This window comes from Dreissena polymorpha, chromosome 15 (assembly GCF_020536995.1).
Source record: "Dreissena polymorpha isolate Duluth1 chromosome 15, UMN_Dpol_1.0, whole genome shotgun sequence".
NCBI lineage: Eukaryota > Metazoa > Mollusca > Bivalvia > Myida > Dreissenidae > Dreissena > Dreissena polymorpha.
In genome coordinates, this window is record NC_068369.1 from 44281268 (window position 1) to 44293689 (window position 12422).

General features: G+C 36.3%; 1 protein-coding gene across 4 annotated transcripts; it reads right to left on the reverse strand.

The window, feature by feature from the left end:
- Positions 1-7283: 7283 nt before the first annotated feature.
- LOC127859897 (uncharacterized) lies at positions 7284-11529 on the reverse strand. Of its 4 annotated transcripts, none has more exons than XM_052397497.1 (4): positions 11023-11529; positions 9586-10565; positions 9283-9385; positions 7284-8962 (listed from the first exon to the last, which is right to left on the reverse strand). In XM_052397497.1, the coding sequence occupies exons 2-4, from the start codon at positions 10523-10525 to the stop codon at positions 8716-8718; spliced, it is 1290 nt and encodes a 429-aa protein (XP_052253457.1). In that variant the 5' UTR covers positions 10526-10565; positions 11023-11529; the 3' UTR covers positions 7284-8715. The 4 variants fall into 4 exon arrangements, with proteins under 4 accessions (XP_052253457.1, XP_052253458.1, XP_052253460.1 ...); XM_052397498.1 differs by having other exon boundaries at positions 8817-8962; positions 9243-9385; XM_052397500.1 differs by having other exon boundaries at positions 8821-9002.
- Between the last annotated feature and the right edge of the window lie 893 nt (positions 11530-12422).

Below are 12422 nucleotides of genomic sequence, written 5' to 3' on the forward strand. Positions count from 1 at the left end.
GTATTTAAGTGCTCTTACGACACGGGTCCGGCTATATGTGCTCATGCCTACTTTCAAGAATCATCATGAAATTATTGCCGTACTTAACGAACAAACATGCCTTAGCTTATTGAATTAGAGAAAAAACAATAATCAAAAGGGAAAAATGATAAGTGCATGCACATTGGCATGTGAAATCACGTAACATAAAGTTGAGTATGATATACTTGTGTAATTAAAGAGCATGGTGTAGTTGAAGAGCATGTCAAGTTTTGAATATAACTCCTGAAACGTAATGTTATAACCCACAAACGTTTCACTGTTACAGAACGTTTTGTACGATAAGTGGTACAGAAAATACACGCAGAATATCTTTTTAAAGATATTTCTTGTTTAACATTAGGTCAAACTGGTTTTATCTGTGGATGCCCCTGGGGGGGGAGGGGGGGGGGGGGAGGTTAATGCCTTTAATGTGAATGAGATATAGATGAATATGATTTTGTGTTTGCACTGTGTTTTGGTGTTTGAGTAGCTGATCAGCTGGGGGGTTTTTTCACGACAAAATGGTTTAATCACATTACATATGCTTTTAAATTTGAAACGAATGAAAGTAAAGCCTTCTAAAGAACTATGGCTTTCATTGTTGTTCTTACGGCAAGTAAGGAAACAATTTTATTTATTTTCGGACGAACGCAGTTAGGGAGAAAACAACACGCAGGAAAGTCTATCTGCGTAAAGTCTGCGGAAATGACTGACGACGAAATCGCTTCAGATTTGTCAGACCATTACAACCAGTTCAAAGCCAAAATTACAGAACATTTAAAATAGTTTGATGATGTACACTCGAATTTTCGTGTATCTTCGAAATGATCACGTTCAAAATGTTGATTATACAAACATACTAGCTGTGCGTTATGTTCAAATACATGTCAAACATAATAGATCAGAAACTCTGTCCCTTAAATAAATACATTGTATACGGAATCAATATTAAATATATTATTTGATGACACACTTTCAATATTCGCACAATATTTTATATCTACAGAAGACGCCTTAATTAATTATCGATTTATTTGAACTTGCTTTTCGTCAATACATGTATCGAGCATGCAATAAAAAGTCCGAAATCAAGTCTACTTGGCGTACCGAAACAAACAGAATTGTGTATACATGTCACAAATCATGACTAGAGTGCTTGATATATGCCGAGCTTTGAATATTAAGAATGGCACATAACCAATTCATTACCGCAATAAAAAATATAACCGCTATGAAATTGTATTATCTTCTTAAGTGACCGTACTAAGATTAGGATTGAGTTATAATTATTTACTAAATTACATACAATATGAGCGGTGCTCAATGTTTGACTTTCTTTTATGAAAACATAGTGGTGGATGGGAACCTCAAAGGTTAAGTCTGAAATCGTCTTGATTAAATCAATCCAGTGAAAGTGTTTATTCGCCATATAATCCCTCTACACTTTAAGAGACCCAGACCGGCATTATAAAATCATTTTTTAACAAATACAACACACCCTAATGCCCAAGACGAATTCGGTGGCCAGCACTTAGCACGATACCGGTATCAACCATCGACTTGCTGCCATCAAAATACTGACAATACAATGTAATACGCGATCTTTAATATTTGCTGGTGGGTCGGCGTATACTATGTTAATAAGTGTTGCATCTTATGGTAGGAACCAATGATGTGTGTCAAAATTATGTAGGAACCAACGCCCGGCTGTCAAAATAACGTCGGAACGAATGTTCGGGTTGTAAAAACAATGTAGAAACCATTGTCCGATTTGTAAATATAAAGCAGAAACGAATGTCCGGTTTGTCAAAACAACGTGAGAACGAATATCCGCCTGTATCAAAATTCTTCCTGTTTGCGTTGATTGAGTGACACATTATAAGCGATTGGCGACGCCTGTCAGATGATTGAAAAAAGTATATGAATTGTTATATTTGCTTAATGTGGGTACATAGGTGGTGCGGTGGTCTAGTGGTAACACACTGGTCTTCCAGAGGTCCCCGGTTCAATTCCCGGCCGGGGCACTCGAAATTTCAGAAATGCTTCAAGTGTTTCCCACACAACTAGAGATATACTGGTATGAAACCCAGGTAATTCTCGCGTGTATCGGTGCTATACACTGAGCACGTTAAAGAACCAAGGGATCTATTCGCAAAGAGCTAGGGTATCGCACCCAAATTCCTTGTATCTCAATACTGTCTCTTCTGCTGGCTGTCTCTTCGTCAAAAAACAAAGAACTCCATTGGAAATAAGTGCTTGCACTTTCATGGGTTATCATTGACTGCAAGGTCAAAAAAGAAGTACAAATAGGCACGTACACCTGATTTCGCTAGATAATTCTTAATGGTTCTTAAGACCACAATTGTTCATATAAATAATAAAACTTGTAAATAATACCACACAAAAGTACGTAAACAAAGTCAATTCTTTTTTTGCAGGACAATGTAAATTGCATTTCTTTACATCACGCTTCAGTAGTTATTTTGTAGTTGGCACGCTAACTTTTGTTCGATTAGGCGGGTAGAATGAGTCGAGGTCCGCTTACACACGCGTTAACTACACGCCACTTAACTAGATTTGTAATTTTAAATGCTTTCGAATAATTGTGTTTTATTTGCCACTTGGAATACACCCCATTGAAGTTTTTTTGTGTAATTTAAAATGTTTAAGAACAAGTTACACAACGCATGGAAGCCGTTTACTGTGGGATTTTGTACTTGTGCATTTCTTTTTTATGTCGTAGTGGTGGTGTTGCGGACTAAAACGGAAAACGTGTACAGCTTAACAAACCCAAGAAGGAATTGGGACCCAGTCGACTTGAAGGCAGATGGACAAGCATCTTCCGATCAGAGAGTAAATTCCACACCCACTGTCAGCGATCGTATTCGGCAGGTACTGATACATGGGAACGGCAGTTATAATTTGCACCCAGATCTACGGAACAAGGATTCTTTCTCGCAGTATGGGCAAGATAAGTACCTTAGCAATCACTTTGGGTCGAAGAGAAATGGGTTTTTTGTTGAAATCGGAGCGTATGAAGGACAGTCTCTATCAAACACATTACTTTTTGAAATGAAGAACAACTGGACGGGACTTTTGATTGAAGCCAATCCCCACATGTTTTCTTACATAGCTTCTGTAAACAGAAACTGTTATGCTATCAACTGTTGTCTTGGATACACGAATACGTCCTTGACATTTACTATCGCCGGTATGATTTCCAGTGCAGATGCAGTCATGACTGCACAACACAGGTATAGAATAAACAGCGAACGTGCCAACTTTAAAAATGACAAAACGTACAACACAGCCGTTACCGTTCAATGTTACAGCCTCTTGGACATTCTGGACGTGATTGGGACGAGAAAGGTGGATTACTTCTCACTGGATGTTGAAGGCGCGGAATTGTACATCCTGGAGTCCATAGACTGGAACCAAATTGACATTGATGTCTTCACCATAGAAACGGATCAACATAGAGACAAAATAATGACGTTCATGAAAGATCAAGGATATAGGTGGCTAACACACTTAATTGGAGATGATATTTTTATTAAAGAACGATTCTAAGATGCTTCATGACCGATACTTTGGCAAAGCATATAAAATACTAGTAAATAACCGCTATGAAATTGTATTATCTTCTTAACTCAAGTGACCGTACTTAAATTGAGATTATACGATTTTTAAATGCGTTAAATTGTAATATATTGAAAAAAATATGTTACAATAGCACAAAATAGGCAAGAACAATTATACATTAAAGACGAATTTCATAAAATGCAGCAAAGACAAATTAGCGCCCCGAGCCGGTTGTGACGAAGATATTTCGTACATATTTTCCTACACTAACCGAAGCATTCGTCTTTTTATTAGGATCGGAGTTAGTATTCGTGTGTCGTATGAAGAGATATCCTTGCAGGAAATTATCAACGCGCTGAAGGCACTGAAGTTGTTCGCTGTTGTATAATCTTAAACGCAACTCAGTTTTCAAAATTATGTTATAGCTTTTTATATCGAACGTTTGAAAAGAACACACCACATTCAAATTTATAAAGAGTGTGTCTTAAAGCACAGGTTGAGATGTGATGGGTTTTTTTTTCAAATCATTAATAAAAAAGAGAATTTAAGCTTCATTTTGGAAAAACGGGGGTTAATGCATATGCATTAATTGTCATCCCAGTACCAGAGGCTGTCTTTAAACGAAAAACACCATAAAATCAGAAAGTGTCGTTCTTGATTAGCTTGTGCGCATTGCACAGTCTAATTAGTGTGCACAGGCTAATCTTATTTGACATGCATTAAGCCCCGTTTTCCCTGAAAGCAGCCAATATGTACAGATTTCAATGATAAACACTAGACTGGCCAATGTCGTCTTACAAGCTGTTACACTGCAGTAGTAGAGCAGACGCTCCTAGCATTCGTCGTCCGCATACTTTTACTGCAGGTAGTGCAGACAGGCAGTGTTTATCGTTCCTAGCGTAGCTTACAACAGACTGACTTGCAGTTGTCGTGCCAAGCGTAGCTAAAGCAGACTGACTTGCAAAACTGCCTCTCTACATTAGTCGTTAGCTAAAGCTCAAATCTAAAAATGATCATTGAAACTAAATTTAGATTCACATCGTACATGAATGATATACATGCTGGCGAATTCGACAGACATCTTCGATTTCAGAATTAAATATCTGGCTTACTTTTTTTACACATTTTATATAAATTCATAAATATTTGACAAAATCGTACATACTCTCTTTAAGATTAACATTGGGTTATAATTGTTTACTAAATTGCATACAATATGAGCGGTGCTCAATGTTTGAATATCTCTTATGATAACATTGTGGTGGATGAAAACCTCGATCTTGATTAAATCAATGCAGTGAAAGTGTTTATATACCATATTATCTCTCTGCACTTTACAAAACCCAATCCGGAACTATAAAATCATTTAAGGCCCATTTATGCCTAGTGGACTCTCACATCCTTCTAAATTCGATCAATTTATTTCCAAAATAAGGGATGTCTAGTATATTTATTTCTATATTTAGAATATTTCTTACAGAAATTCCTTGAAGCAAACAGCGCAGACCCAGATGAGACGTCGCATCATGCGGCGTCTCATCTGGGTCTACGCTGTTTGCCAAGGCCTTTTTTCTAGACGTTAGGCATAAATGGGTTAAGCAAATACAATATCAAAGGATCGCATTCGTTGAAGTTTGTCAATATTGGACTGCAGACAGAGTAATTTTCGGATGTAATTTTAAGTTAATGATCTACCCAGCGTTGTGCTTTGAATGTGTAAAAATCGTTATTTGGCGAAAGTTATTATTTTATAACGCAGTCATGAAAACGGGCTATAAGCCAAATTAGAAGAATAGGCTAGCATGTTACGACGACCACGAATATGTTACATCACTTAAAACAACAAGAAAAATAGGCGTCTTTGCAAGCACCCTCTCGCAGTTGGAAGCAACAGAGATTCCGCTAAATAATGCTAATCCCGACATCATTAAAAACATTTCCCTGGTTATATGTTCATAATTTGATGAATTCATAGTTAAAATGTACAATTTATTTGTGAATTCATTTGTAAATAAATTTGATTAAAAAAAATACATGTCGCTGCTTATTTTGTTTGTTAACGAAATCGAAGCGTGAAACTTCGCGCGAAAATTACGTCATTAGAAAATGCATTGTGGGAATGTTTTGGTTAAGTTAACTTGGTGTCTTTGTGGAAGATCTAGAGAATGCTCCATGAGTGGGGATTGAACCCGTGACCTCCCTATCGCTAGGCGGACACCTCATCTATAACGCCACGGCGAACTTGAAAGAGACTTTGACAACGGGTATGCCACGGTAAACAAAAGCGGATAAGAAAGCCTTGCTATGATGAGCTAAAATATTTTGTGTGTACTGAATTCTAACACTGATATATTTCATAAAGATTACAGACCTGTATTAAGACTTAATTATTCAATGAAATCTGGTGCATACAGTTGCAGGAATCAAACTTTGAATTAATAAATGTAAAATCATTATTATTTATGGGATATAAATGTATCGACTGCGTTGGTCGACTGATCTTCGAATTTTACACATTTATGCCTAGTGGACTCTCCCATCCTTCTCAATTGGATCAATTTATTTCCAAAATTAGGGATGTCTAGTATATTTATTTCTAAATTTAGAATATTTCTTACAGAAATTCCTTTAAGCAAACAGCGCAGACCCTGATGAGACGCCGCATCATGCGGCGCCTCATCTGGGTCTACGCTGTTTGCCAAGGCCTTTTTTCTCGACACTAGGCATAAACGGGTTAAATTTCCAACTAATAATTATTTCCGTTTTAACATTTTACAGACCATATTACCGTAGCCATAAAATACATTCATATCAAACGTAATCCACGCACACTTGCTGCGGTTGTTTTGTAATTCAGATAAAGTCAGATACAAAACAAACGGTAACTAGTACATTAATCTTTGTACTTACAGATGGGGTAATCACGTGATAGTCAAGATTGCGACGTCGATGCCGAGGCAGGTATTTTTGTAGTTTTATACCCTTTATTACTTGTATTAATTTTTAAAATGCCGCTCACTTTCCAGCCATATCAGCAAGAAAGTTACAAGCGTTTATTTTGTATTCATATTCGATCTATATCTCGACTTTACTCGCTGCGAAATTTCTTTACGGGATGACCAAATTATAGCTCCAGTAAGAAAATGTGCGGGGAGTAAAGTCGAGATATAAAGCGATTTTTAATACAAAATAAACGCTTATCACCTTTTACACCTTTTGTCTCGAAATTGAGCGTCATTAAAAAATTGAAAAAAGTAAGTAAGGGTATAACTGTCTCGGCATGGGCGTCGCCAGCTTGACTATCACGTGATTACCCCCTCTGATTTAGCTGACAGTTTCTTGTAAAACTGTTTCGATGCCGTTAACTTTGTTTATGTACTATTAAGGATGAGCCTAGCGCTAAATGTTTAAACCCATCTTGCCCAGCGTCTGTGTTATGTTTTTCAGGGATGTTGAATCATAAACAGACAACACGCAGCGGGTCGAAATTAATAAATTAAATAAAAAAATGACGTGTTACCTAGTTAATTTACATGCAATAAACATTACTCGTTACTTTCATATCATAACAATGCACGAAATAAATGGCATATGATCAATACAGACAACCTAAGTCATTCCCGCGGCACATCGCGATTTTTTTCGGGAAAGAATTAAAAACGCATCGGAAAACGATCGACGTAAATTATGATTTTTATCTGCCAAAATCTGGAATATACAAATTTACATTTCCACAAAATTGTCATCATTGAAAAACAGCGATTTTTCCTGCGGACGAATACAAATTATTTTGTAGTACTTTATGAAACAAAAATATTCGATCTAGGCACCAAATTATAACTTACTGTGGACAGTTGAAATTATATCAGTAACCTTTCTAACACATAACCGTGTATATGAACATTAATACACTTCAGATATAAAATGGTGGAAAACTTAAGTGTAAAAACCTAATGTTTAGCCCATAGAAATTAGCACAAGCCTACGAGTCCGAGGCCTTTATTCGCCAACCCATTCATAGAATTAAGTTCAATTAACCCATTTATGCCTAGCGTCGAGAAAAATAGGCCTTGGCAAACAGCGTAGACCCAGATGAGGCGCCGCATGATGCGGCGTCTCATCAGGGTCTGCGCTGTTTGCTTAAAGGAATTTCTGTAAGAAATATTCTAAATTTAGAAATAAATATACTAGACATCCCTAATTTTTGAAATAAATTATTCCAATTTAGAAGGATGGGAGAGTCCACTAGGCATAAATGGGTAAAGAATAAAGAATATACTATGATCCAATAGAAAAATGTTCTGTTTTGGATTGTTATAAAGCTACCAATGGCGTTAACGTAAAATTTATTTCATAAAGAACTATTGAACAAGAGGTCGTTAATGCCAAGTTCGACTCAAACTTTAAGAAATTATTGAATATATATATTCTTAGTTTTAATAGGCTGGTTTTCACAGGTTTCATAAATATTGGACGAACGAGAGCCCCCCCCCCCCCCTCCCCCCCCCCCACACACACACACATGCACGCTCGACTATTCTTCATTTGTCAGTCCCCTGATATTATCACCACAAATACACATATGAAGTTAAATAACATTATTGGTAATATATAGCATATGTAAATTTAAAGCAAAATAATTATTAATGATTACCACAAACGTTAACATGAAAAGAAACTAGATATTAAACCATTTTACAAATAAATTAAATTGGTTTCATTTAACTTAGCAAGAAAGGTGTATATATATATATATTACCTACACCCAAAAAAAGATAAATACAACGCATAACCTCCATGGAAACTTAAGTTGTTGAATGGAAACCTTTTTTTCTACCATTAGTAACAGTCACCTTGCCCCAGCTTGCCCAATTTGCAATCCTATCATACACGTGCATGTAAGCTACTTCTTTAAGAAACCTGGTTAAGGAAGCTTAATTGCAAATTAAATATTTTATAGTTATTTACAAAACAATAAACAGTTTGTACATGTTTACAGCTAGGATTCTTCCAGTACGTGGTCTAGACTGATATTGTTAATGGTGTCACTCAAAAACTAATCGTCAATTACATTAACAACATTATATATATATACATATTCAACAGAAAATGCTATTGGCGTTCCAGAACAATAATTTTGTTGTTTAAGTCTAGTCCCACAGTGATCTGGTCAATATTATCATAGGAGCAGACAGACAACGGTCTTCTAACATCTTTCCGTGAAAGCAGCGTTGCAAGCTTCTTTCTGCCCTCACGATCCACCTGTATTACAGTGTTGGAGCTGCTTCCACAGACCAACACCTGCCCTTCATTGGTAACATGAACACCCCATGGTTGTTGTAGTTGCGTGTCAGTGAAGGTGGATATCAGGTTGCCATCCATGGCCAGTGTCAGTGAAGGTGGATATCAGGTTGCCATCCATGGCCAGTGTCAGTGAAGGTGGATATCAGGTTGCCATCCATGGCCAGTGTCAGTGAAGGTGGATATCAGGTTGCCATCCATGGCCAGTGTCAGTGAAGGTGGATATCAGGTTGCCATCCATGGCCAGTGTCAGTGAAGGTGGATATCAGGTTGCCATCCACGGCCAGTGTCAGTGAAGGTGGATATCAGGTTGCCATCCATGGCCAGTGTCAGTGAAGGTGGATATCAGGTTGCCATCCATGGCCAGTGTCAGTGAAGGTGGATATCAGGTTGCCATCCATGGCCAGTGTGAGGAGCGTGTGCTGGTTGCAGTTTGTGACATAGATCCTGTCCCCAGCAGGACTAACTGCACACTTAAACACTGTGAAACATTAAACATGTTAAAATAAAGGTAAATCAGGATTAAATACATAAATCTTTTTGTTCATTGCACAAACAAAACTAAACTTACTTTTGTAATAGTTCACACGAGTTTCTATTAGACCTTCTGTTGGATTTAAATATCGGTACATGAATGCACTGTGTATGCGTTTTATTATTACATGTTTAAAAAACATATACCTCTACATCCACCTCCTGTATCTTCATACAGCATTTTTACAAGTGTCCCAGACATAGTGTAGTGGTACAGGGCAGTGCTAGAGGTGACGTATAACTGTCCATAATGATGGGCAATGCCGACAGCACGATGCCGTAAATTAAGCCTTCCCCCATTAACAAGCTGTCCGTCTTTCACACAGATGAACTGCACACAACTTTCAACAGTCACAGCGACCTCACTGGATGTAATCTGACAAACGTCCCTTAGCTGACCAGACATTTCGAAGTAACTAACTAAATTGAACTGCTGATCAAAAAGCTTTACTCTTTTATTGTTATGATCAACAACAATAACATGGCCAGTAGGAAGGCTGCAAATACCTACGATGAAGCAAGTCGAACTAGTGTCATTCGATCTTTTCACATTATACTCGGACTTCCTCTTTACTGTCAATACCTGGTTTGGATTCATTACTACAAACCTTCCCAGACATGAGTTTTTAGACAGGTACTGCTGAATGTCAATGTTTGCCTGGAATTTCATTGTATTCAGACCCTTTACAGGGTTTTCCTTCAGAAAGGTCTCAGACTCTTGTATTTTTTCTAGACATTTCCTGCAGGCTGTGAACTGAATTTCGTTATTGCTCTTTTCACCCAGGTTCTGTACAGCTTCACTAAGTTGTTGCAGTTTATCCTTCAGTCTTCTGCAGTTTTCAACGTCTTCTTTCAGAGAGGTTTGCAAAGTGCTCCTTATTTCATCCAGTTTTTTCAAGGTTGTATTTTCAAGCTCATCCAAAGTAGCATTCAATTTGTTACGCATGTCTCGGATTTCTTGCAGTTTTTCTCCGTACGATACATCAACGCATTTAATGCTTGCCTCTTGTGTCCTTTTAAACATATTAAGTTGATTAAGAATAGTTTGAAGGCTGATTGACAACTGTTGCATATCGAATGAAAACATTTTGACTGACTCAGAAATTAGAGCCACCTTGGTTCACTGTCTGAAAAAGAAACATTTAGCATCATAAACAAATTAACCATTTTGACGTATAACATATTTGGTTAAAGTACATCATTTACAAAAAAAATGTTTCAAACTTGGCGTAAATAATATATTAAAATACATTATATTATAACGTCCCGAAACTTATCATACAAGAATCGCCGTCATGTCTCCTAATATTAACTAACTATTAACAAATTGAAAAAGAAAACTTTGGCAATATTTTCAATAAATACAGTAGTACCCTACCAGTGAAAACCCTTAATATATAGAACACTTGGCATAAAAACAATATATGCACTCTTTTAATTCCTCCTATAATTATTTTTGCACATTTTAATTCATAGAGAAGGTGTAAAATGATCATTATAAAGATATTTGATTGATGAGTATGACTGCAGCATTTATATTACCTCAATTATTTTTAATTTATTTTATGATTGTGCGTCACCTACCTGTGATTCAATAGAACGCAATCAGAGCAGCATAGCCGATCGTGGTCCTGGCAAAACATGTTTAGTTTCTTGTTGTGGATATCACATGTCAGAAGCAAATCCTCCATTTTCTTTGTGAGAGGCCATTTATTTGTTTCCCCTCTCCCGAATTTGGAATGGTTTTTGAATAATTGATCATGTTGATTAATGCATTTTCCGCAATAAAACTTCGTACATGTTTCACAAAAAATATCAGCACTTTCTTCATAATTTGTACTTTCGCAAGCACTGCAAACACAGTCCTTCACAAAATCTGAACTTGTCTGTACAGAATTGACAGAATTTTCCATGTTGAATGGGTATTGTGCACTATCGTTTGAGTAACAAGCTATGTATTAACTATAGTTTTGACTCGTTTTATTTATAAAATGAGTGTTATTGACATCAGAATGTGTAGCATGAAGACACAATTTTTAAATACTGCAGTAGTGTATAAAGTTTATAAACCTCATTATCTTAAAGCTTTCGAAATACTCATTGTATTCAGTATCAACAAAATTGATACTGAAGTCAAAGTCCATATTAAAGTTACGAAAATGCCTTGTATACAATTGTTAATCATTTTGCTGATAATTAAGAGGGATACAGGTAAACCAATTTGATAAATGTATTCAGGTGAAATGATGCTTTTGTCATCGGAAGTTACACATCGTCTGATTTCATTTAACGAGCTGTCCATGTTTATAACAGGTGACACTTCATTTAAAATATTTCAAACATTTGTTTAAGATCAGACCTCTGATTTCTACTTTGTTTGAGATAAAACTCCACACTCAAAAATGTGTCAAAACTTAGGCTAAAAACTCATACTTATGAGTTAAAACTTCTAGAAACCACCTGTGATATGCCGCCTGTCATATCCAAATCTAAAAACAAGAATTTTCAACTTATTTTAACGTTTGTCAACAAAAGCTCCAATTAAACAACAGTTTACAAGTGTTTTTATTTTATTTTCAGTAACAATTATTATGGCCCTAAGTGCAAAACCTCGCTAGTTCAGCATGTAAGATACCTACACAAAAATTGTGTGCACAAAGTCTCGATCCTTACTTACGTTATTTAAAGTACCACCAATTGCCATCAGTTTTAGAAACAATGACGTTGACTTTGATCTGTTAATAGTGTAACACACAACTGTTGACCTTACATTTCTATGTAGAAATTGTGCACGCAAAGACATTATACATTTAGAATCTGAACTGCTATGTTTGTGGATGTTTGTGATATAACTATAGCTTTAATCTAGATTGTTTGTCTGTATTACACATATTTTATATGGTATGAGACAGTAACAGACCCCAATAAAAGATTTTCATATAAAAATAATATTTAAAGAAACAAGTAACACTTAAGGTGGGGTC